The sequence below is a fragment of the Bos indicus genome, chromosome 7 (assembly GCF_029378745.1).
Source record: "Bos indicus isolate NIAB-ARS_2022 breed Sahiwal x Tharparkar chromosome 7, NIAB-ARS_B.indTharparkar_mat_pri_1.0, whole genome shotgun sequence".
Taxonomy (NCBI): Eukaryota; Metazoa; Chordata; class Mammalia; order Artiodactyla; family Bovidae; genus Bos; species Bos indicus.
In genome coordinates, this window is record NC_091766.1 from 95881410 (window position 1) to 95908220 (window position 26811).

The 26811-nt window shown below is 43.1% G+C and overlaps 1 protein-coding gene across 11 annotated transcripts in view; it reads left to right on the top strand.

The window, feature by feature from the left end:
* CAST (calpastatin) overlaps window positions 1–26811 on the top strand; it is a 130798-nt gene that overhangs the window by 90675 nt on the left and 13312 nt on the right. For 9 of the 11 annotated variants that reach the window (XM_019965445.2, XM_070792152.1, XM_019965442.2 and 6 more), the window contains 15 exons: window positions 1474–1554; window positions 2848–2886; window positions 3380–3472; window positions 3949–4038; window positions 5083–5184; window positions 9079–9162; window positions 10112–10159; window positions 11308–11403; window positions 13214–13309; window positions 19080–19181; window positions 19647–19730; window positions 22353–22403; window positions 22577–22648; window positions 23885–23983; window positions 25554–25661. In XM_019965445.2, coding sequence (XP_019821004.2) covers window positions 1474–1554; window positions 2848–2886; window positions 3380–3472; window positions 3949–4038; window positions 5083–5184; window positions 9079–9162; window positions 10112–10159; window positions 11308–11403; window positions 13214–13309; window positions 19080–19181; window positions 19647–19730; window positions 22353–22403; window positions 22577–22648; window positions 23885–23983; window positions 25554–25661 — 1245 coding nt within the window. The remainder of the gene's footprint in view (window positions 1–1473; window positions 1555–2847; window positions 2887–3379; window positions 3473–3948; window positions 4039–5082; window positions 5185–9078; window positions 9163–10111; window positions 10160–11307; window positions 11404–13213; window positions 13310–19079; window positions 19182–19646; window positions 19731–22352; window positions 22404–22576; window positions 22649–23884; window positions 23984–25553; window positions 25662–26811) is intronic. The other 2 variants (XM_019965443.2, XM_019965454.2) reach the window with 1 other exon arrangement.

Here is a 26811-nt window from a genome sequence, read left to right on the forward strand (position 1 = left end):
AGTGAGTAAGAGGGCTGGTAGGTCATCGCCCTGATGCACGCAAGGATGCACCGTGTTCTATCACTTGAAGAGAAAGAGGATGTTGTTAGCATCCGTGGTAGCAAATGAACATGAGTGTTGTGGTTGGAAACTGTCCCAGGGAGCTATGCAAGCTGTGTTGATCAGCAAACACCGATTGCTTGTTTCTTCTGAGACTACAGCTGGGATGTACTCTGTTGAGTCACAAAGACTTACTTTCTGTCTTCGAGGTTTACATCCTCATGGTTTCCAGATATTTCCATCCTGTGACTTGAGCTTATTCTGACGTCTAGATATTTTCTGCCCTCAGTTCATTTCTATTCCTGATTCACAAAAAGCAATTGTATATTCTTTGGTATTAAGAAAGATGTTCCATAGATTGGAAGAAAATATTGCAACAGACACAACAAAGGACTTGTTTCTAGAGTTTATGAAGAATTTTTGAAAGTGAGAAAAAACAATCCAGTATAAAATTAGGAGAAAATTTGACCAGTAGACACATGAAAGTCTCCCTAGTAATTGGGAAAATGATACTAAAACGCAGAGGGATAGCACTTCACACTTACCTGATTGGCACAAGTGTAGACGTCTGACACGTGACAGAGGCTGTGGATGTCACCTGAAGATAAGCATTCCCTCTAACCAGCACTTCCACGTCTAGACAGATTCCCGGGAGGGGGCCTTGCACAGTGTGTAAGGAGTTATAAGAACAGGTGAAACATTTGGAAATAATTGCATTCAACAGGAAACAAGATGATGACAAGTGGAATGCTTTATAGTGGTTAAAATGGTTTGTTCATGTATCAATATGGTTTCATTACAAAAGCATAATTTTTGAATGAAGAATAGTACATTGCAGAATGATAGTAGAATTTGATCTGATACCATTTATGTAACACTTGAAAATAGGCAAAGAAATGGTGTATATTGTTTATGGATACTTATATGTGGAATAATTGTTTTAAAATATACTCAGCTTTATACTGATGGATGTGATAAATTTGGGGTGGTGGCTATCTCTGGAAAACAAGGAAGAAAAATTGGATTGGAGAGTGCTAAAACAGAGATATCACTCTGACTTTTTTTCATTACATAAGAAATAGCTAGATCTATTGAGTTACATAGAAATTCACTGTTACCAACTACTCTTTTATAGGTATATAAATATTAGATAATGCAAATTATTTAAAAATAAAATGTATTTTATATAGGAATCAAATTTAATATATTGGTTTGAATATTTTATAGCATTATTTATGGGTTAAGCCAATTAAATATGAGCAAGTATCTGTAGAAACATAAAATTTCAGAGTTGCATAAACTGCTGGCTTCTTAATGATTTGTATTTAATCTCAATAGTTCCATAAGTTAATAATGCAATAGTACTTTGATTTGAGAGTTATGTATACAACATTCTCAGCTAAAATCCCTATACGTACTTTTTTTTTCCCCTAGGATCCAATGAGTTCTACCTACATAGAGGAACTGGGTAAAAGAGAATCCACACTTCCTCCAAAATATAAGGAACTTCTGAATGTAAGTTAAACAGTTATGTATTTACACCTTATTGTTTTCTCTTTGGAATTATAATTTTTATCACATTAATATATCCAATTATTTTAACTTAGATAAAATAAGGGGCTTGTGAAACTATCATTACTCTGAAGCTCACCGTATTAGTTTGATGGGGCTGCCGTGTCAGAGTGTTACAGATTGGATGGCTTAAACAACAGAAACTTACTATCTCACGGTTCTGGGGGCTCGAAGACTGGAATCAAGATGTGGGCAGAGTTGGTTCTGTTTCAGGCCCCTCTGCTTGGTCTCCACATGTGGATACCTCCGTGTGGAATAACTCTACATCTTCTTTCCATGTGTACATATCTGCATGTCGTCTTTTCTCTATGTGGATCGCTGGGTCACTTCCCCCTTTTATAGGAACACTGGTCATATTGAAATAAGACCGATCTTAATGTTGTCATTTCACCTTAATTACCTCTGTAATTAAATTCAATACCACTTCATGGCAAATAGATGGGGAAACAGTGGAAACAGTGGCTGACTTTATTTTTCTGGGCTCCAAAATCACTGCAGATGGTGATTGCAGCCATGAAATTAAAAGACGCTTACTCCTTGGAAGGAAAGTTATGACCAACCTAGATAGCATATTCAAAAGCAGAGACATTACTTTGCCAACAAAGGTCCATCTAGTTAAGGCTATGGTTTTTCCAGTGGTCATGTATGGATGTGAGAGTTGGACTATAAAGAAAGCTGAGCGCCGAAGAATTGATGCTTTTGAACTGTGGTGTTGGAGAAGACTCTTGAGAGTCCCTTGGACTGCAAGGAGATCCAACCAGTCCATCCTAAAGAGATCAGTCCTGGGTGTTCATTGGAAGGACTGATGCTGAAGCTGAAACTCCACTACTTTGGCCACCTCATGCGAAGAGCTGACTCATTGGAAAAGACTCTGATGCTGGGAAAGATTGAGGGCAGGAGGAGAAGGGGACAACAGAGGATGAGATGGTTGGATGGCATCACCAAATCGATGGACATGGGTTTGGGTGGACTCCGGGAGTTGGTGATGGACAGGGAGCCTTGGCGTGCTGAGGTTCATGGGGTCGCCAAGAGTCAGACACGACTGAGCGACTGAACTGAACTGAAAGGCCCCATCTTCAAATAGAGTCCCATTCTGAGGTTTTGGGGGATGGGACTTCAGCATGTGAGTTTTGGGAGGATACAGTTCAGCCCATCCCATTCACTGAGGTATGCATTTTGCTGACTGTAAGGATTAATCTTGCCTTCTCAGCATCATCAAACTAATATTTGTTTCAGAAAGAAGAAGGGATCGCAGGGCCTCCTCCAGACTCCTTGGTGAGTTTACATAAATGTCTTCCAAGATCAGATTTAACATTTTTCATATCTTTGGTTGGGGGAATAGTTATCAATTCTGTATTTTTGGATTATGACTATAGTGATCTCTGAATCAGATGAAGTTTCCATCTATTCAAAGGAAGAGGGTGGGGTTGGGGGTCATTTCAGTGCTTGTTTATTTCCTAATTAGTTTTTTTTTGAGGGAAAGAAGAATGGGACAAGAAAGTTTTAGGACAGAATAAATATTATTAAAAATAGGATGAGAATATCCTACCAGCATAATAACAAGTACGTTGAGAGAAACAGAAAAATAACATGCACTGAGCATCCAATTTCCTCCCAAACATAGGCTTTCATCTGAGTTATTTCATTAAGTATCTCCTTTGGTAGTCAAAGACTCGCACGAGTGCATTCACCATTTGCTGGGTTTGTAATCTGTTCTGTCACTTAAATGGTTCCCATGTGTGACCCGTCATGCTGCCTGTTTCTTTAGAAACCCCTGGGGCCCAATGATGCCATCGATGCCTTGTCATCCGACTTCACCTGCAGTTCCCCTACAGCTGATGCAAAGAAAACTGAGAAAGAGGTATGGTTTTTAATGCCCTTAGGGAAGCTTGTTAGAAACTACCTCCCACTTTAAGACAACTTTTTTTTTTTTAAACTTCATTTTTCACTTCACTGCGTCTTCATTGCTGTGTTCGGGCTTTCTCTAGCTGGGGCAGGCGAGGCCTGTTCTCTAGTTCGATGTGTAGGCTTCTGCAGGGGGCTTCTCTTGTTGCAGGGCCGGGGCTCTAGGTGCACAGGCTTCAGTTGTTGTGGCTCGAGGGCTCTAGAGCACAGGCTCAGTGGTCTTGGCGCACGGGCATGGTTACTCCAATGCATGTGGGATCTTCCCTGGCCAGGGAGCGAACCTGTGTCCCCTGCATTGCAAGGCGGCCTCTTAACCGCTGGCCACCAGGGAAGCCCCAAGATGCCAAGGCTTTTTACTTCTGGTTCTTACCGTTTGGTTCATGTGTTTCCTTCATCTGCCAGTCAAACCTTCTTCTGTATTTTATTTTTCAGAAATCTACAGAAGAGGCTTTAAAAGCTCAGTCAGCTGGGGTGATCAGAAGTGCTGCTCCACCCCAAGAGAAAAAAAGGAAAGTGGAAAAGGTATCAATAATTACTTCTTTGAACTTCAGCACGGTGCCCTGGATAGCAGTTTGGTTTCCTGAGGCTGATCCAGCTGACTCGGGGGGAGTCTCAATAGTGCATTATACCCGTAGACCTCCTTTACTCCCCTCAGGCCTCGGGCCTGCGTGGCATAGTGAAACCAGTCAGGCTTATGTTGGTCGGGCAGGCCTTCTCTGTTTCTACAGATGCTTGTGGGTGATTTTGGCACATGTGCCTTGGTTGTGGGAAAAGACTGTCTCACTGTTACATTACACAGAAGGGCAGGACCCCAGAGACACCACTCTCTGGGGACATCAGATCTTTGACTTGATTTTCTAAAGGGCCTAGAGTCCTGTGACCCTCAAAGGGAGCGTTTCTGCAGTTACTCTGTTCACCTTGACCACAGTCAGCTATAACCTGCTTCTCAGGAATCCTGAAAGGCGGCCCTGCAGCTCTGGACTGGATGAGAAGACCTGCCCTGTCTGCAGATCGCCCAGATACTGCAGGGAGGAGTTTTCTGTGGGTGCTGCTCTGCCTCTGGCTCGTGGAGTGGCCAGTTTATTTTTTATCTGGAGGAGCAGAGAGCACCACACCCCTGAGAGTGGGAATTCCTACAGCTGTGAGCCACTTCAGGGCCCCCTGCTTCCTGGGCTCCGCTGGGCTACAGGACAGGGTTATCAGAGTCATTTTTAAGGGACCTAAGTTTAGAAAAAGAAACACAGTACTTTGATACGAGTATTTTACAATTATTACTCTACGTGCACCTCTCACCTCCTAAGAGGTGAAGTGCACACCCGTACAGGAGCCCCGTTACTGTGCAAACGGGTCCTACCCCATGTTTCCTGTCACCGGTAAGTTCTTATTTCTTTCTCCTTTTTTTGCTGGGTTTCAAGTAGCACTGCCTTCCTAGAGTCCTTCCTCAAGCCACAGCTCATTCCTAGAGATTTACTGACAAAATGTGAATGTCATGAAGAAGTAGGTGGCTTATCGAGGTTGAGGAGAGCGTCTCGTTTTTCATGTACAGAATTCTTTGCTTCTCCGCAGGATGCCATGACTGAGCACGCCCTGGAGGCCCTGTCAGCCTCCCTGGGCACCCGGAAGCCGGAGCCGGAGCTCGACCCCAGCTCCATTAAGGAGGTCGATGAGGTACTGACCTGGGGGTTCACGTACAAAGCCTGTTAGTCTGCAGCTTACAAGGTTACGAAACTAATGCCCAACATATGTTTAGAACTTTTGTACCACTTTTGTTTTTATTAGAGATCTCAAATGAACTGTGCTTTGTTCTGCTATACTTTCAGGGTCTGGCTAATTCAGGTATTTTATTGCCAGGGAGTTAACAACCAGGAAGGATATTTGAGTGTTTGTCTTATAAACCATCTAGAATTGTCATACTTCAAATGAACGACTAATCTCCTTTGCCAATTCTTGTGACACCTGGCTAAACAAGATAACATAGAGGTGGTGGCCTGATGAGAAACAGGTTGTCTGCTCGTATGGAAATTAGAAATCTGTCTTTGCAAAAGGGTTCTAGGTGCTTCTATTTATAAAGAAAGAGAGGAGATGGCTGCAGATGGGGGTGGGAGATCCTTTATATAACTCTGGGGAAAAGTGTTGAAACCTTGTTGCCAATTAGAATAAAATCAAGCAATAATTGCTTTATAACTAAAAGGAATGCACATTTAGAGTATGGAGCTGGGGAGTTGCTCCTGTTTGGTAGAGGAGTTTTCATGTTAAGTTTCAGTTTTTAAGGGATTGCTGAGGAGTCCTCTTGGGGGAAAAGAGGAGGGGAAGCAGAGGGATGTCCTGGGGCCACCCTTGGCCAGGCAGTGGTGGGGAGACCCTCCGGAGCGCCCGCCTCCCAGCTCAGGTGGGACCTGGTGGCTGTCGCTGTCACAATGCTGCAGCCTCTGCTGTCACTTCCTGTTCCGGGTCTCTGGAGGAAGGTGGGTCTCCGTCACTTTCAGCAGCTCCCCCGTCTGGGACCACCCGGTCCCCAATGGGCCAGTTTCTATCGTCAACCTTTTTGGAGGACTCACTGGGTGCCGTATGGCACGAAAGGCTTTACGAAGGCGAAGGCAAGGGAGCGGGAGAAGCCGCCTTTGTCCTCCAGGACCAAGTAATGTACAGGGAGAAGGGGAACTTGGATTGCATCAGGGTGCGAGGGGGCACAGCATCTGGAGGAAAGGGTGGTCCTGGCAGGACCCTGGGGGTCCACCACTGAGGGCTCCGTGGCAGCCCGCTGAGGGCACTTCTGCCTTGGGGCTGTTTGATTAGGGTGATTTAAGAAGATGATAATTTGGGGAGGGAACGTATAGACATAAATCCCAGGATGAAAAGACTCTTAGGAGTGACTAAAATCAGATGAGTGGATATGAAACAAGTTATGTCAAAATAAGTTTTAAACAGTTTGGGTTTACGGATGTAGAGTAATTAAAGTGTTAGTCGCTTTGTCGTGTCTGACTCTTTGTGACCCCATGGACTGTAGCCTGCCAGGCTCCTCTGTCCATGGACTTCTCCAGGCAAGGATACTGGAGTGGTTTGTCATTCCCTTTTCCATGGGATCTTCCCAACCCAGGGATCGAATTCAGGTCTTCCACATTGTAGGCAAGTTCTTAACCCTCTGAGGGACCAGTTCAGTTTAGTCGCTCAGTCGTGTCTGACTCTTGGCAACCCCGTGGACTGCAGCACGCCAGGCCTCCTTGTCCATCACCAACTCCTGGAGTTTACTCAAACTCATGTCCATTGAGTCTATGATGCCATCCAACCATCTCATCCTCTGTCATCCCCTTCTCTTCTTGCCTTCGATCTTTCCCAGCATCAGGGTCTTTTCCAATGAGTCAGTTCTTCGCATCAGGTGGCCAAACTATTGGACTTTCAGCTTCTGCATCAGTCCTTCTAATGAACATTCAGGACTGATTTCCTTTAGGATGGACTGGTTGGATCTCCTTGCTGTCCAAGGGACTCTCAAGAGTCTTCTCCAACACCACAGTTCAAAAGCATCAATTCTTTGGCACTCAGCTTTCTTTATAGTCCAACTCTCACATCCATACGTGACTCCTGGGAAAACCAAAGCTTTGACTAGATGGAACTTTGTTGGCAAAGTAATGTCTCTGCTTTTTAATACCAGGGAATGTGTTAAATTTCCTCTAGAAAGCTAGCAAACTCTTAAAATTTAAACAAAAAGAATAGTTCCTTTTCACTCTTTCCACTAGTTTTCCTTTTAAATTATATATAAAGTATGAAGATTTTCTAATCCTCTGGATCCTTACATTGAGTTTTAGTACCTGATCATGAATTCACTACTTTGGTTAGTCTGCTGTGATAACCCCATAAAGATTGATATTGTATAGGAGTCCATGGCCACTCCAGCACATTCTACGCCAGGGGATGCTTCAGAGAGGAGGTCCATGCCTGCTTGTCGTTCTCATAAATAATGTACCATGGCATATTTATTCTGTAGTGATACCTCATTATTAATCTCCCCAGATTCTAGGGCTTCGCTGGTAGCTCAGTTGGTAAAGAATCTGCTTGCAATGCAAGAAACCAGGGTTCTATCCCTGGGTCTGCAAGATCCCTTGGAGAAGAGAATGGCAATCCACTCCAGTACTCTTGCCTAGAAAATCCCATGGACAGAGGAGCCCAGCGGGCTACAGTCCATGGGAGTTGCAAAAGAGTCAGACATGAGTTAGTGACTAAACCACCACCATTTTTAGTGCTGTTAACTAGTCTGGAACTATGTCAATTCAGGGATGTTTGTTTTCATTGCCTATTGAATACAGACCACAGTGCAGACATTTAAGAAATATAAAGATCAAAGAGGAATAGAAAGGTATCTAGCTGTGCATATGACTCACTGTTCACAAGCCCAAGTCGGGGCACGGTCCTATATGGGTGACTCTTCCATGAGGACTGTTTTATAGCTGGAGACCTCACAGATCCCTGAACTGGGGAGAACTACGGTGTAATAGGATGTCCACTATATCCTGAAATAGAATATAACTGGAAACATTTTTTAAAAAAATCCTTTCATCCCTTAATGACGGCTATTATTCTATAGAAAAATAAAACTATAATACCAAAGCCTAGAAAAAGTACCTGGCTTATTAAAAGTGCTCATTAAATATTTTAAAATTAATCAACTAACTAAGCATTCAATGGAGAACCACGATCTTAGGCTGAGACGTAGGTGGGAGCAATAAGGTGAGCTAGAATCAGCTAAATACCACCCACCCCACAAACACGCACACATACATACACACACTTTTGTGCCCAGTAGCTCCTTGGCTTGTGATTTAAATCCATGTCTTGATACTGATACAGATTATTACATAGCATGAAACTTCACATTACCCACCAGTAACTTAAAATGTAGACGTTCCGTCCTGAAAGCCACTGATCTGCTGCGGCAGTGCACTTCTACGTACGTGCATTCGGTTGTTCGTGGTTCAGTAATCCAGTGAATCTTGGTGTTACTGAAGGGAGTTCTTGTAAAAGAGGTAAAACCAGTTATCCATGTATCAACCAGATTTGTGATGGGATGTCTCTCCCATTTCTCATCTGTTTAACACTGAACGAGTTTAACACTCTTGAGCATTGTTTTTTTTTTTTCTCCCCCTTAGGTAAGTACCTCATTGAGTATGACAGATGAAGGCTGTAAAATCATTGCAACTAACTTGTGCACTCTTCTTAACTTTCTTCCAAGAATATTTATTTAATTTTCTCTGCTGGTCTTTACAAATCAAGAGAGCTAGGTAAGGGTTCTTAAAGAAGTAGCCCCGTTTTACAGCTGAAGAAACTGAGGCAAAGAAAGTCTGGGTGGCTTCCCAGGGTCACGGAGACAGGGCAGGGACGCCTCCCCGGGACTCCTGGCTGGCTTGTTTTTCCTCCACCTCCAGTCTCCCTACACCACCTCCTCCCGGCCGCTCACTAGGCCCTTTAATCTGATTGGGTCTTCTCCTCAACACCCATGGAGTACATAAAGTGATGTCTTATTTTACCTGTATTATCCAATTTTTTTTTTTTCCTCTCCACTTTCTTTAGGCAAAAGCCAAAGAAGAGAAAGTAAAGAAATGTGGTGAAGATGAGGAAACAGTCCCATCGGAGTACAGATTAAAACCGGCCACAGTACGTTGCTCACCTCGTTGCGTGCTGGCGGCTCGCTGCTCCTGCCCATGTGTCCCGTGGCGCCCTGTCTGTCCCCAGGAGGCTTCAGGGCATGTCTGGCCAAGTTCAGATAACAACTCTGGAAACCCTGAAACTTTTATTTTCTGTCCTGAACAGTTGAACCCTTTAAAAGAGGGTTTCCTAAGTAGCGACCATGTGTGGTCACTAAAATTCCCACAAATTCAAGTGTTTCAGCTATTAACCATACTTGACATAGATCCTTAACCTTAAAGTGGAAGGAATAATTTGGAGTTTATATTTTCTCTAACTGCCAATGGATAAAAGCACATAGATCTTGTAAGTGGTAGAGAAACATATAATGATTTACCAGTGTCTTCAGTGAAAGTGGGTTTGGTTTGGTGTGAGGAGACTGGACTTATCCCTGTAATTATATTTGTCATTTATCTTTGAAAGAATGCACATAAATGTATGATGGGAAATAGTTGTAATGCTTATATATGGAAAGTATAAAGTATTTTAAGAAATATTCTAGAATGTGAATGTCCAAACAACTAAAACAGTTTTATAGGAATGAGATCTACCTCTTCACCCTGGTTGGAGAATCAAAACCTTTTTTTCAGCCTTTCTTTGATGAAGCTGCATCTTTCTTGCCAAAGAACCTTTTAAAAAATTCTACTTCCCTATCCAAAGATGGAAATTATTTTCTAGTAACTTAAAAAAAAAAAGTACTTACATTGTACTTTATAGCATTAGGTCTTGATTTTTATAACTCAGCTCCTTATTCTGATATGTTAATTTAAAAAATTAATTTGAAATACAAACTCACTCAAACATATCAGAAAAAGATAGTCTCTTCTCTCATATCCTGGAATTTCAAAAACAAACTTAATGGAATAAGAAAGCAAAATTTTTTGTTTCATTTTAAATGAATTTTCAATTTCATTCACAGGATAAAGATGGAAAACCACTCTTGCCAGAGGCTGAAGAAAAACCCAAGGTGAGAAAATAAGTTTTTTTCTGATACTTAAAAAAAAAATACAACTGTAAGATATAAACAGATAATTTTCATAGACCAGATCTTACTGTGGAGACTCATATGCCAGCCTAGTATTAAGGAGAAAGGAACCTTTGACAGCAGCATTTGGCCATTTCACGCATTTTAATGATTATTTACCTCATGAATTATTACCTATTATAAGTTTATAGGTGACATTCATTGTACATAGGAGCTGATATCAAGAGGGCCCTCAAATTAGGTCATTAGCATTTACTTTGATCCTATTCTTATCATCAAATGCTCTGATTCTACACTACCTTTACTTAATTTGGTATTAGCCAGCATAGTGACCTGTCATGATGATACTAAGCAACTACATTTATTAGTCACTTACTGTGTGCCTGACACCACACTAAATGGTGTTTGTGTGTTAGCATTTTGAGAACTTGCTGAATGAGGAAGGCACTATTATTATCCCCACTTGACAGGTGAGGAAATTAAGACATAAAAGGATCCTGTAAGTAGCCCAAAGTCAAATAGCTAGCAAGTAGCAAGGCCAGGGCTCAAAACTCAGCCTGTCCATCTCTGGGGCCGAGCTTCTGAATTACATGCCATCTGTCTGTCTTAGATTAGGGCATGTGGAGATTTTGACCAATTACAGTAAATAAATAATACTACTTCACCAGAAGGAACTAGGGATAACAGAACTTTCCTGCCAAACCCACGTTCTCATAGAAAGGGAACATATGATCTATGTTTCCTCTGGCTTATTCATTATGGAAGTCAATAGGAAGTAGAAAAAGCAATCACATAAAAAAAACCATGCAGCTCTTCACTGGAAATGGGCAGTTTTATTTGAACAAAATTACTTTGAAATTGAAGTATCAGGAAAACTTTTAGCTGAATAAACCTTTAACATTTTTTATGGTACTCGGTGTTCAGTATTCATTACTTGTTGTGTGACATTTATCTTATATTGATAAATGAAATGTATGCCCTGTATAAATTAGCTTTGGGTTTTAGATCCTAAAATGCAACCTAATATATGTTAACTAGGAAAACTTTTTCTCTAGGAAAGAATTTTTTCTTCTATCAAAATAAAAAAAAAATATTTCTTTTCATACTATATAATATTCCTTATATTACAGCCCCTGAGTGAATCAGAACTCATCGATGAACTCTCAGAAGATTTTGACCAGTCTAAGTGTAAAGAAAAACAATCTAAGCCAAATGAAAAAACAGAGGTATGTTTCTAAAACTTAAAATCTCCAGTTTTCGTCGTTTTTCAGTGTTTGTCTATCATCTTGAAAATGCCAGGACCAAAAGTATTTTAACAGGAAGCAGCTGATGAAAAGGCCTGTTTTGCCATATTTTTTCACATGCTGTGTTCATCTTGCCTGTTTATGGATGTGCTTTGTTTTCCCAAGCTGACGCTGATACTCTTGCAGTTTAAGTCCTGTAATCAAGTATTCCCTTCAGGAGAGCCTTCACACCAATGCTTTTCTTTCCCTTCTTGCTTCTGTAACTGACCTACTTAAAGCTGTCATCGCTCATCACCTCAAGACGGCCGTGGCCTCTGTCTTTGGTCTCCTTCCAGCCCACCCCATGTGTCCACTGGCATTATTCTTTCTCAGGCATGTTTGTAGCCACAACATCCCCCTGTTCCAATGCCAAGAGCTTCCCAAAAAAGTTCCTGCTTGTTTATTTGGGTCTGGAGAAGGAAATGGCAACCCACTCCAGTGCTCTTGCCTGGACAGTCCCATGGACAGAGGGGCCTGGCGGGCTACAGTCCACGGGGTTGCAAGAGTCGGACACGACTGAGCGACTAAACACCACCACCACCAGCTTCCTTCCCTACCAAGATGTGTCCCCCATCACTAAACTCTGATAGTAAGTACTTATGTATCTTCAAGCTTTTCTCATGTGGTTCCTTCTGCTTGGAATAATCTCTCCAAATTCTAGATCAGCTAAAATTGTAGTCAGCCCTAAAAGGCTCTGCTAAAATATGGCCTTTGTCTCCCACATGTCCCTCCCCAAACCTTACCACACTTCCAACTCTTAAGAAGCAGAATACAACACGCCAGGGAAGTCTGTCATGCTTTCTTTTTATATCCCTGTTGGGACATTTGTTGCAAACAAGCTTTTAGCTGCTTTGGTCTTTACTTCTCACATGTGTACATATTTTTACATAGTAAATTTCTTGAAAGAAGAGATCATACACTATTAATGATCATCTGGTAAGCACCTTGCATATAGGATTTGCTTCCATAAATGTCTGGAATAAAAGCAACCTGTTTGAAATTTTACTCTTGTGACAAAATGATAGTGACTCTCAAACTTCAGTGTGCATCAAGATGACTGGGAAGGTTTATCAAAGTACAGATTACTGAGCCCCACCCCCAGAATTCTTGATTTAGTATGTTAAGGTGGGGCATACGAATTTGAATTTCTAACAAGTTCCCTAGCAGTGCTGAGGTTGGTGGTCGCAGGACCTCATTTTGAGAACCCCTGGGATAGTCTTACCACCTTGCGTTTGTACCTAGCTATTTACAACTGACAGGGTGCTGTTAGATATATGAACATGATATATTTAAATATTGCATAATTGCAATATATATATATAGTACAGCTATATAATATTATGTTATATAACATTATGTATTATATGATGGCAAATCATCTAAATAATGACAGTTGATAACAATCTTTGCGCTTACTGTGTTCCCACGTACTATGCAAAGCACTTAGCGTGTTTTGTTTCATTAAAGGCCTTGAGATGTAGGTACTGTCATTGTTCTCATTTTGCAGATGTGGAAACTGTGTCTCAGAGAGGTTAAGTAACCCACCTAAGGTAAAAGGTAAAACCAAGTGACGTAGTGGTAGCTGCAGAGGTTTAACGTACCTTGAGTTATTCACTGCTCAAGATCCTTAGGCATTCAAGAAAATCATGCTCACGGCGGGTAGGGTAGCAGACTGTATTGTTGGTTCATTGTTGTCCCATTTTAATAACTGGGTATTTCAGAAATCCTTCGTTGTGCCTGCTTCTTTCTGCAGGCATCCCCGGCTGCTGCCCCCGTGCCCGTGGCAGAGGACGTGCCTCGGACCTCCATGTGTTCTGTGCAGTCGGCTCCGCCCACAGCAGCTCCAGCGGTGAGTGACCCTCTGGGCCTTGGGAAATGTCTTGAGAAAGCAGTGTTCTTCCTCCCCTGCCCTTCCTGCTGTGTATTACCAATGTATTACCTTGTTCTAACAAGATAAAAATTAAATCTTAGATAGCGGTATTATCCTCCTCCAAGGAGGAGGATATTATCCTCCAGAGAGGATAATACAGCTCCAGAGAGGAGCTGGAAACTCAGGCTAGATTTAAAGGTTTCCACTATTTCAGGTGGTTTTGTTTTTAACCTCTTGACATGCTTTCTAGCTCCTCAGCTACTGTGGATAATCATGCTTCTTCACTTTCTTGTGTCTTTCAAGCTGATTTGGAGCCCCACCAACAGCCAGAAGCACTTTTTATTGACTGTCCTGATGGAAAAGTCTGCACCTTTATCATCAGTTCAGTCACTCAGTTGTGTCTGACTCTTTGCGACCCCATGGACTGCAGTATGCCAGGCCTCCCTGTCCATCACCAATTCCCGGAGTTTACTCAAACTCATGTCCATCATGTCAGTGATGCCATCCGACCATTTCATCCCCTTTTCCTCCTGCCTTCAATCTTTCCCAGCATCAGGGTCTTTTCCAATGAGTCAGTTCTTCGCATCAGGTAGCCAAAGTATTGGAGTTTCAGCTTCAACATCAGTCCTTCCAGTGAATATTCAAGACTGATTTCCTTTAGGATGGACTGGTTGGATCTCCTTGCAGTCCAAGATATTCTCAAGAGTCTTCTCCAACACCACACGTCAAAAGCATCAATCATTTAGCATTCAGCTTTCTTTGTAGTCCAACTCTCACATCCATACATGACCACTGGAAAAACCATAGCTTTGACTCTACAGACCTTTGTTGGCAAAGTAATCTCTCTGCTTCTCAATATGCTGTTTAGGTTGGTCATAGCTTTTCTTCAAGGAGCAAGTGTCTTTTAATTTCATGGCTGCAGTCACCATCTGCAGTGATTTTGGAGCCCCCCGAAAATAGTCTGTCACTGTTTTCATTGTTACCCCATCTATTTGCCATGAAGTGATGGGATCAGATGCCATGATCTTAGTTTTGTGACTATTTTAAGCCAACTTTTTCACTCTCCTCTTTCACTTTCAACAAGAGGCTCTTTAGTTCTTCCCTTTCTGCCATAAGGGGTGGTGTCATCTGTATATCGGAGAAGGCAATGGCACCCCACTCCAGTACTCTTGCCTGGAAAATCCCATGGATGGAGGAGCCTGGAAGGCTGCAGTCCATGGGGTCACTGAAGGTCGGACACGACTGAGTGACTTTACTTTCACTTTTCAATTAAATGCATTGGAGAAGGAAATGGCAACCCACTCCAGTGTTCTTGCCTGGAGAATCCCAAGGATGGGGGAGCCTGGTGGGTTGCCATCTATGGGGTCGCACAGAGTCAGACACGACTGAAGCAACTTAGCAGCAGCAGCAACAGCAGCATCTGTATATCTGAGGTTATTGATGTTTTTCCCGGCAATCTTGATTCCAGCTTGTGCTTCCTCCAGCCCAGCGTTTCTCATGATGTACTCTGCATGTAAGTTAAATAAGCAGGGTGACAACATACAGCCTTGACGTCCTCCTTTTCCTATTTGGAACCAGTCTGTTGTTCCATGTCCAGTTCTAACTGTTGCTTCTTGACCTGCATACAGATTTCTCAGGAGGCAGGTAAGGTGGTGTGGTATTCCCATCTCTTGAAGAATTTTCCACAGTTTGTTGTCATCCACACAGTCAAAGGTTTTAGCGTAGTCAATAAAGCAGAATTAGATGTTTCTCTGGAACTCTCTTGCTTTTTCCATAGTCCAACAGATGTTGGCAATTTTATCTCTGGTTCCTCTGCCTTTTCTAAATCCAGCTTGAACATCTGGAATTTCTCAGTTCATATACTGTTGAAGCCTGGCTTGGACAATTTTGAGCATTACTTTACTATCGTGTGGGATGAGTGCAATTGTGTGGTAGTTTGAACATTCTCTGGCATTGCCTTTCTTTGGGATTGGAATGAAAACTGACCTTTTCCAGTCCTGTGGCCACTGCTGAGTTTTCCAACTTTGCTGGCTTATTGAGCACAGCATTTTCACAGCATCATCTTTTAAGGTTTGAAATAGCTCAACTGGAATTCCATCACCTCTACTAGCTTTGTTCATAGTGATGCTATGGCCCACTTGACTTCATATTCCAGGATGTCTGGCTCTAGGTGGGTGATCACACCATCATGATTATCTGGGTCATACAGATCTTTTTTGTACAGTTCTGTGTATACATAGAATTCTGTGAATACACAGAAGAACACAGAAGAACCTTTATCATCATGACTCCTTTTTTCTCCCAACTGAATGGCGACAGATGGACTCACTTCCTTTCCCTTTCTTCTTTTTGTGTCTCTGACTTTTTGACTTTTGTATGAAGTGTGATATTTAACTGGTTGAATCTGTGTTCTTCTGTTTTCATTAGCAAGTAGATTCTGACTCAGAGGATACCAGCTGATGGAACTATGTTTCCTTACTATAGACTTAGTGAATCTACAGGCTAAATAACTATTTTCTAGATACTTTGCAGTATCTTCTCATTAAATTTTCATGAGGACACTGTGAAGTCTGTTTTGATCATGTCTCTCTTATTAATGAGGAAAATGAACTTTGAATGGACCTTGAGCAATTCACTTCACCCTTCAGAATCTCAGCTAGATTTAAAATAGGGTCCTGCACTCAGTCCCCCTCAAGCCTAGTGTGGATATGGGCCAGGTCTGACACTCACAGCTCAGTTGGATCATTCTCCTGTGGAAAAATTAAAGTGGGTGAAGAAACTCCTCTCCTGGTGGAACTTGGAAAGGCTTGCATGTGGAGGACAGGATCCTGCTGAGAAGTGGGAACAGCACTGTTTCCTGGGGAGACCAGTGAGCCCAGGTCAGGCCAGCACAGAGGTGTGGAGCCCTTGGGATACTGGGGTCTGTGCATTTAGTTGTTTGAGAGAAGAGGGCCTTGGGGAAGGTGTGGGACGTGTGTCCTGGGTACCCCGAGTGGGTGCTTCCTGCCAGGGAATCCTGGGTGCCATCGGCAAATCCCGTCACAGCCTTCCTCCTGCCTTGGACAGGACGTGACTTCCTTTTTGGCGTGGGAGATTCTCAGGGTACCCTCCAAAAACTATGAGGTTGTGGGAGTCAAGCCACAGGCCAGAGTGGTAAAGAACAGAAGTGGGAGAGAGAATCTTGGCAGAGACTGTGCAGGGAGTAGGCACAGAGTCAGTGACTGGAGTCAAAAAGACAGTAGCCAACATTCCAGTGCAGAACTCTCGTACCTAAACATGGCCACTACCTGTCGTCCTGAGTGTGACTGCCAGGGCTTAAGAGCAAGTTAGCTCCTTTCCAACTTTACCTTGACTGTAGAGACTCAAGCATTGGAGAGCGGGAAAAAAAAAAAAGAGCCATTCTCTTACCCCCTCTCCTGGGCCTCTACTCCACCAACTCTGGTTACCACGGTTGCGGAGTTTCTCACCACTGAGGTCAGTTGGCATTTCTGGGGTTGTGACGCCCACGGGAGCCAGAAACAATAGGCACAGAATGTGATAAAGGTCAGAGAACTCCAGAGAGGCTGGAGGATGAACGAGCAAAAGCAGACAGTAAGCCAGGAGGGCGGGGATGAGTGTCTGCTGTCTGCATTCTTGTGGTAGAAAAAGAAAGTTTCCGGAGATTTGAGTTCTAGTTCTGAACTTGACAATGGAGATAGAAGCTTTTGTCCGTAGTCCTGTTTCTAGATTCATTAGTTATTAAGACTGCTGCTTCTCCTAGCTCTTCTAATGCTGTTTCACTTATTTCTTGAATCAGAGGACACAGAATAAGGCAGCGTTGGTTTCCAAAGATTCTGCAGCAGAGACTAGAAAACAAAAGTGTGAGCAAGTGACTGGGATCAGGTAGCAATGAGATTGTTTGGCTAAGACTTGGGGACCCCAGCAACTCTTGGTTACAATCCCAAGCAGGTTGAAGACATCAGGGGTGTTTGTTGTCCCTGGGGGGGAAAAAAAATCTATGGAGTTTCCAACCACTCAGTTCAGTCCAATTGCTCAGTCGTGTCCGACTCTTTGTGACCCCATGGACTACAGCACTCCAGGCCTCCCTGTCCATCACCAACTCCCAGAGTTCACTCAGACTCATGTCCATTGAGTCAGTGGTGCCATCCAGCCATCTCATCCTCTGTCGTCCCCTTCTCCTTCTGCTTTCAATCCTTCCCAGCATCAGGGTCTTTTCCAGTGAGTCAGTTCTTCGCATCAGGTAGCCAAAGTATTGGAGTTTCAGCTTCAGCATCAATCCTTTTCCAATGAATAATCTAACCACTAGATGGTGATAAATCCCTTCCCACTTAACTGCCCTTTATTCCCTGGTGATCTTTTGTGGTGCAGCTTAGCAGCAGAACAAGTTTTCTTACTTAGGAGGGTAGCTAAGCTATAGAAAACAGAAAGACGCTTTTACTCCAATATGTACTCCATGTGAGGTCATATATCTTTTACGATAAGAATAATCTTTGAGACTGTTTAATTCAGGAGCCTTTACTTTGGATCAAGACCAACTGTGGGAAATTCATCAATTCTGCAACCCACACAGTAGAAACAATAGTTTAGTCAATGGTACTTATCCTTGATATGCATGATGTGTTCAGTTTTATATTCTTCATTAAAAATAAGCCTGACCAGCACCTGCTAAATTGATTTAAGTGCTGCTCACGTATGGATCGTGACCTATGGTTTGAAAAAAGCCAGCTCAAGGCAATGGCACCCCACTCCAGTACTCTTGCCTGGAGAATCCCATGGACGGAGGAGCCTGGTAGGCTGCAGTCCATGGGGTCGCTAAGAGTCGGACACAACTGAGCAACTTTACTTTCACTTTTCACTTTCATGCGTTGGAGAAGGAAATGGCAACCCACTCCAGTGTTCTTGCCTGGAGAATCCCAGGGACAGGGGGAGCCTGGTGGGCTGCCGTCTATGGGGTCGCACAGAGTTGGACATGACTGAAGCAACTTAGCAGCAGTAGCAGTCCTATCTTTTAGCCCAAACATAATTTATTCTTTATTTTCCCTTTATGCCATTTACATTCTGTGTTCATCCAGTTTTGTTTTTTTTTTTTTTTAATAACACTGTGTCCGGTGTTATTACTGTATCTTAGGGAGCATGTTTCATTTTCATCAGCTGGACCACAGGCAGACTGCTCTCACTGTGTCACTCAGGTTAGTAGGTCACACAGACCGTCATCTGAACTGGCGTGAGTCCACTCTGACCAGTAGAAGCCACACAGAGAATGCAGGCTTCTGTGCCTACAGGCTCAGCCAGAGTCACTGCCTCCAGGGCAGGTCTGGCTGTTTCAATGGGAAACACGTCCTCTCGAGGGCTTTTCTGGGCCTCTTTCCTGTGCCATCTCTAGGACAGTTGCCTGAAGATCATGTCTTTTTCTTCTTTCCTGGCTTTCGGCTTCTCCGTGGTCCTCCCCATTCAGTGAACTGCCTTATTCCTGAACCAGAGTGCTGGTTAGATCTTATAAGCTTCTCAGTGCCAGCTCACAAATTGCACACTCTTAATGTTTAATGTAAGAAGCTTGCCCTCATTTTTAACACGTCAGGTTTTTTAAACCTAGATTCTAATTCCGTAGATTTTCCAAATTATTAAAAGATGACCTGTGCTTCTTATCTAGGCCTGAAAGAAGGATGTGCTCATCTGAGTTGTTCGTTGTAGTCTCTTTTAAAAGGCATGGTTAACCATCTACTTAGTATACCCGCTGCTGTGCTTTCAGAAGGGCATGGTGCCAGACGATGCTGTCGAAGCCTTGGCTGGAAGCCTGGGCAAAAAGGAAGCAGATCCAGAAGACGGAAAGCCTGTGGAGGATAAAGTCAAGGTAATGGCAGCTCAGAAACTTCTAGAAAGGAGCTATCATTGGTCACCCCAACTCCCCAAATAAATCAGTTTAAAAAAAAAAAAATTCCTGCAGCACACGGCCGGCTGGACCCCTCTGTTACGATGCATGTCCTGCTTAATAAATGAAGCAGAGCGAGCGCCAGTGTTTAGGTGTGGCAGTGGGTGGCCGGTGTGCAGAGATCGGGCTTCTGAGTCTCACGTTGTCCACCCGCCAAGGACCAAGGCGGGAAGTGGTACTGCCTGCCGCTCCTCACAGCTGCCCCTTAACCCGGCAGGCTGAAAACAGTGGTCTCTGAGCCTGCTAACCCAGGAGGATACAGCGTCAAAGATACAGTTGCTGTGGGAACCTCACAGTGGAGTCACTGACCTCGGATTTAGTCACTCAGGCATCCACTTTATCAGAGAACGAGGTACTAACACTGAAAACGGTTTAATTTTTATTCAGGAGAAAGCCAAAGAAGAGGATCGTGAGAAACTTGGTGAAAAAGAAGAAACGATTCCTCCTGATTACAGATTAGAAGAAGCCAAGGTAAACAGGCCGGGATCTTTTTTTCTAACTTATTTTCATTCATATTGAATTTCATATACATAAAGAAGGGACATGGAACAGACCTGGGATATAAAAGTCATGTTTCTTAGTATTTCAAACATCAAGTAGTATTACTTAACTCACATCCTGTTAGCACACCCACTGTAAAGCTAAAATATTTGTCAGTGGCCTGTCACTCCTTCCTTAGGGGAAAGAAGTCTAAGATTTTCTTGTCTGATGTGTGGTTTGTTACAATACCAGAAATAAACAAAACTCAGGAAATCTTTATATGGATAGATAGGAAAACCAAAGGAAAGTAAAGTCGCTCAGTCGTGTCCGACTCTTTGTGACCCCATGGACTGTAGCCTACGAGGCTCCTCCGTCCATGGGATTTCCCAGGCAAGAATACTGAAGTGGGCTGCCATTTCCTTCTCCAGGGGATCTTCCCAACCCAGTGATCGAACCCAGGTCTTCCGCATTGCAGGCAGACGCTTGACCGTCTGAGAACCAATTACTTCCTAAAGAATGATTTACAAAACTTAGATAAAGTTGAAAAACAGCCCATTTGACATTGTATTATAGTGAGCAATATGGCCTTCCTTGGTGGCTCAGATGGTAAAGAATCTGCCTGCAATGCAGGAGACCCAGGTTCAATTCCTGGGTCGGGAAGACCCCCTGGAGGAGGAATGGCATCCCACTCCAGTATTCCTGCCTGGAGAATTCCCATGGACAGAGGAGCCTGGCAGGCTACAGTCTATAGGGTTGCAAAGAGTCAGACATGACTGAGCAACTCAATATAGCCAGTGATAAATTGACCCATTTCCTTTATTTTGAGTATACAGATTGTACAGAATAAGTGATATGGGAGAGACCACTACTTAAGAGAATATTCTACCAGACTTTATGAATAATGCAGGAAAATCAAATTGATACTCTTTGTATTCATCGATTTGCACTAGTCCATTTATGTGGCAAAGATAGGAACTATACTGAGCGCTCTCCCTGATCGAAAGTTTATTATGCTGGGTCCCTTTAGTCTGCTTCCTTTCTGCATTTCACAATTCAGTCGAAACCATGGCATTTCTATTTGTTTGGGCTTGTATGTTTATAAGGTTCTTAGACCACGTGGCCCGTAAGTAGCTGTCACATTCGATAAAGCTGGTCAAGTGCCTGTAACTCTCTTTAGAGTAGGAGGTTGGAGGTTGGTTACTTTCTCTCTCCCTTTGCTGGATTTTCATCGTAACTTCTAAGAACGTGGCCAGTTAGCTTTCCTGACCACTTTATTCTGTGGTTGTCTCATCCTCAACTATGGATCTCACCCATTATGAATTACCTATGGCTTCATAACATGTCCAGGTGCTGCTTGATTTCCGGGTTAAATCTTGTGTTGTTCTTCAACTGCTCCCATCAGGCCTCCTCAGGAGAGTCAGCTCCCCAAGGTAGACTGCAGGTGTCCCCTTCCAAACTTGGGATGATCTCAGTGTGAGTGTGGAACAAGTGTGCCCCCTGTCCCCACTCCTGTGTGCCCCTTGGGAGATTTGCTGCCTTGGCAGCTAAGGGGTGGCAGAGAGCGCACCCTGGGCTCTGTTCCCCTCCTAACTGGACAGTGATTAGAAGGTCCATGAGGACACAGAGGACGTGGAAATGGGGGAAAGCACTTTGAGAAAAGGGAAGCTGGTGATACTCTTGACCTCTGCATCTCCTCGAATGTTAAAGCAAATGAAAACCACCTTGATCAGTGTATCAGGGGAACTGTGCAGTTGACCCTGGAGTGACACGGGTTTGAATTGCCTGGGTGCACTTCTGTTGGGACTTTTTTCACTAGTAAACACTACAGCATCTCACCTTCTGTGGTTGACTGAATCCACAGATACGGAATTGAGGATACTGAGGGCCAGGTGTAAATTACACATGGATTTTTTTCAGCTGCTTGGGATGTCCGTGCCCTAACCTCTGCAGTTATCCAAGGGTTAACTGTGTGTACAAACAGAGAATCTTGTGCTTACACATTTTTGCATGTGTAGATAAATGGGATTTTACCATTTATTTATAAATCGCCTTTTACTAAAGAGCCCCAAATGCTTTATTGATTTTGTCCCATTACTCAGAAGTGGCACTTAGGGTCATTTGAAGGTTGGCATCATCTGAACTGTAAGTTTTGAGCGTCATACCCCTGGGGTGAATTTTCCCAGTGCTTGGTATCGGTGCTTGGCACAGAGTCGGTGCACAGTGGTTGGATGCACTGCCTCTAAAGTTACCCGGCTTTTCCCAGGCAACTCGTGCAAAGCCCCCTCCCCAGGCCAGCGAGGGTCTCATCCCCGTGTTCCCTCTGTGTCCTGTGCACGCTGTGCCACACACCACAGTAGCCATTGTCCGTGGGCTTCTGGAGTTGGCAAGCCCCATTAACAGCCCCCATGCCTAGGGGATGTCTGTCAGCTGTTTCTTGACATGAGCTCATGAGAGCCTATTTCCTGGTGAGAGAATCTGTTTCCTGGAATGAGGAATCGACTTCATAATGTACATCATCAGCTATAACCTGTCAACCTCTTATGCTGTTTACAGAGTGCACACTTAGAATACATGTGAAATGACTCAATGCCATGTTTTTCTCCGCCTGCACAGGATAAAGACGGAAAACCACTGCTGCCAAAAGAGGTCAAGGAACCACTCCCAGTAAGCAAGCCAGTTTTTCTCTGAGTGTATCTTTCTCCTTTAGTCCTGATGGTTAATTTAGGAAGGGCAGAGCTTTCTGTGTAATGAGCTGATCAGCATATATGCAGTGACAGTACTTTGGAGAGGAGACTGACGAGGTAGCGTTTGCTGACACGTCTCCTGGTTCTTTGCAGCCCTTGAGTGAAGACGTCCTCCTCGATGCTCTGTCCAAGGACTTCACTGTCCCCTCAGACACATCATCGCCTGTAAGTCTCCTGAGAGTCCTGGTTTTAGTGCCTCACTTTTTAGGGTAGCAGAAATAAGTGGAAACCTGTGACTTAGAATCCGACATGAGAGATGAGGAAACAGTCATGAAATTAGCGGCCCTCAACCCATTGTGGCCATTAAAGATGAATTCCATCAGGAAATACGGTCCAGCACACGGGATGTTTTCAACAGTGTAACTAATAGAGCCAGTGGCCGTGCACTCTGTCAAGTATATGCATGGAAAGAGAATTTAAAACGGAGCTGTCCAATATATTTGAAAAATAAATGCGTAAAGATATGGAAAAAACTGAAAAGCATTTTATTTTTAGGGAAGATTAAGCCAACTAAGTGCCAGGATTTATTATACAGTAATGTTAAAAAGTAAAGTTCTGATTCAGAAAGTGAAGCCAAAAGCCAATGGGAAAATAACCCATCGATGACAGATTTAGTATATCTTTAAAGTGAGAAACGTCATTATTTCAGAAAGATTCTAAAATAATATACTACTTAACATTAAGAAAAAATGATACAACTGAAACCTCATCCTGTGTGCCAAATATTAAAGCAACAGTAGCACTTATTCTGGAGAAGGCAATGGCAGCCCACTCCAGTGTTCTTGCCTGGAGAATCCCCGGGACAGGAGAGCCTGGTGGGCCGCCGTCTATGGGGTCGCACAGTCAGACACGACTGAAGCGACTTAGCAGCAGCAGCAGCAGCACTTATACAGAATTAAAAATAGGATAAGTATCTAATTTAGGCAAGCAAGGCTACTGGAGACAGGCATACCCATTCACTGCTTTTAGCAGCATGATTTTCTAGCAGCTTTTAAAGAGAAGTTATTTGGCGCAATATAGCTAGCACCATACAGAGAGAGAACCACTTCTAAAATTTACTCAGAGCAACTCATTACAAAGAGCAAAGCTAAAACACTTCCATCAGCCTAAATGTGCAACAAGAAATGTCTAAGCCATAAAACTCTTAAATACTTAGCTTATTGAATATTTAGGATAATAAGCAGGAAGAGAAAATAGGAAAGTGTATAAAATAATGCTTGGAGTAGAAAGTAGAATAAAATGGCTCTTAAGCTGCTGTGTTGCTGTGCTTCCATTCGGATCAAGAGAACAACCATCATAAAGCTGTCCCGAGGGTTTTATTTAAGTAATGGCATTGTGGGCATAATTTGCTACAACATATTACGGGTCAAATCTTTTTTCGTGATTGTTTTCTTACAAAAGCAATTTGAAGATGCTAAACTTTCAGCTGTCGTCTCTGAAGTGGTTTCCCAAACCCCAGCTCCAACCACCCAGGCAGCCGGTCCACCCCCCAGCACTGCGGTAAGCAGCATGGCTTATAAGTACTTGGTTTTTGAGCAGCAACTAGAGGGTCAACAAAATTGTTACCACAGTCACCTTCTGTTTCAGAAGAGGTAAGACTGGCAAGATAGGGAGATGACAGAGATTATCTAAAATGATTAAATAAAACAATTCCTGTGAAAGTATTTTACACACACTGAAGGAGCTTAATATATTGTTGCTTTATTAGAATTGAAGTGCAATAATGCATATTGTGTATATATTCAGATTTTTTTAATTGTTTCGCTTTCTTGACAATGTTTCCTTCCTTTATATTTTTTCTGATACATGCTGTAAGTACTACTCATTATTTAACCTCAAGTTTACTTTAAGGAATTGTTCAGTGTTTGAGCTTCTCTCTGCCCACCAAATCACAGATTCCTGGTAGAAAAGCATTGTTTTCCTCCCAGTCATACCAGTAAAAACTTGTCATTTTCATGCTAGTAATGGAAAAACCTCAGTGTCAATATCGTTTTAATTATTTACATGTTCTGAGGCAAGACTGTGGGACCAAAGCTTTTCCTGACTTCCTTGATTAATTTTCTTTACAATACCAAATTATACATGATGCAGGAGACCACGGCACATCAAAAGATAAAGAGATTGCCCTAAACCAAACCCCCAGCTCCTTGGGCTGAGATAGAAGTGCTTCATGAGCTAGTTGGAGACGAAGTAGCTTGAGTGAAGTCAGCTAGGCTCCCTTGCCTTTTGATGTAGCATCAAAGCTTGCTTCCTGCTGCACTCTGAGATTCTGAGTGAATTTTCCTCCTGTTGGGTCAGTCGTGGGATCATCTGAAAATATCCAGAGGCACAATGACAAAGCCCAGATCTGGCTGTGGGCTGCGCCACCATTCGCTGCTATAATCCTGGGCGCTCATGAAGCAGTTAAAACCAGTAAAATGCCCTCTCTCCATGTGTCTGTGTGTATGTCTGCACACACACCCACAGTGACAAAAGTCCCTGTGCAACAGAAGGAAGACTCATTAATAACCAGGCTGCCGTTTACACTTCAGTTCTTAATACTCGGATTTTAGGAGTCCCTAGAATAGTGATCGAGGCTGTTAAGAAACATCCACAATCAAAAAACCTTTTTGGCCTTCCACAGTATGTTTTAGAATGATCCCTTTCCCATCACTTCCTCCGTCAGAGTTTTTAGTTTTTGTTAATATTTTATTTGAAGCTGTCATTAAAACTAGGTATAAAGCTTTATTTACAACAATACACTTGGGAATCAGAGAGTAAACTTAGTGATTTTGCGGGGAACATAATGTTACATGTATTGAAGGCATCATAAGACTTCTAGAAATCGGGCCAAGAACCCCATCTTTTTAGGAAGGACCTATTTTCTAGGAAGAAAAATGCATCTAGGGGTGGGGAGGGTAGACAGGTGCAGAGAGGTGCTGAGTGAAGCGAGGGACAAAGAGCCGGCGTCTCTGCCACCTGCCCCCTCCCTGGGGAAAACCCACGAGCTTACGGAAGTCTCAGAGGCACTGTTGGGGCTGCAGGTGACCTAAGGTGGCTAACCAGTGACTAATTCAGATTTACTTTTTAGCAGCGTGACAACAAAGAACTTGACGATGCCCTGGATCAACTTTCTGACAGTCTCGGGCAAAGACAGCCTGATCCAGATGAGAATAAACCCGTAGAGGATAAAGTCAAGGTACAAGAAAAAAGTCATTTAAATTGAAAGTTTTTATAGCCCTCTTTTTTTGGGGGGGAGGGGGGTATTAGTTCTAAAAGCTCTTGTAGGTCTTCACAGACCCATTCAACTTCAGCTTCTTCAGCGTTACTGGTTGGGGCATAGGCTCACCGTGATATTGAATGGTTTGCCTTGGAAACGAACAGAGATCATTCTGTCGTTTTTGAGATTGCATCCAAGTACTGCATTTCGGACTTTTTTGTTGACCATGATGGCTACTCCATTTCTTCTGAGGGATTCCTGCCCACAGTAGTAGATATAATGGTCATCTGAGTTAAATTCACACATTCCAGTCCATTCTAGTTTGCTGATTCCTAGAATGTCGATGTTCACTCTTGGCATCTCCTGTTTGACCACTTCCAATTTGCCCTAACATTCCAGGTTCCTATGCAATATTGCTCTTTACAGCATCGGACTTTGCCTCTATCACCAGTCACATCTACAACTGGGTATTGTTTTTGCTTTGGCTCTGTCCCTTCATTCTTTCTGGAGTTATTTCTCCACTGATCTCCAGTAGCATATTGGGCACCTACCAACCTGAGGAGTTCCTCTTTCAGTATCCTATCATTTTGCCCTTTCATACTGTTCATGGGGTTTCAAGGCAAGAATACTGAAGTGGTTTGCCATTCCCTTCTCCAGTTTTCATTCCAATCCCAAAGAAAGACAATGCCAAAGAATGCTCAAACTACCGCACAATTGCACTAATATCACACGCTAGTAAAGTAATGCTCAAAATTCTCCAAGCCAGGCTTCAGCAATATGTGAACTGTGAACTTCCAGATGTTCAAGCTGGTTTTAGGAAACGCAGAGGAACCAGAGATCAAATTGCCAACATCTGCTGGATCATGGAAAAAGCAAGAGAGTTCCAGAAAAACATCGATTTCTGCTTTATTGACTATGCCAAAGCCTTTGACTGTGTGGATCACAATAAACTGTGGAAAATTCTGAAAGAGATGGGAATACCGGACCACCTGACCTGACTCTTGAGAAACCTATATGCAGGTCAGGAAGCAACAGAACTGGACATGGAACAACAGACTGGTTCCAAGTAGGAAAAGGAGTACGTCAAGGCTGTATAATGTCACTCTGTTTATTTAACTTATGTGCAGAG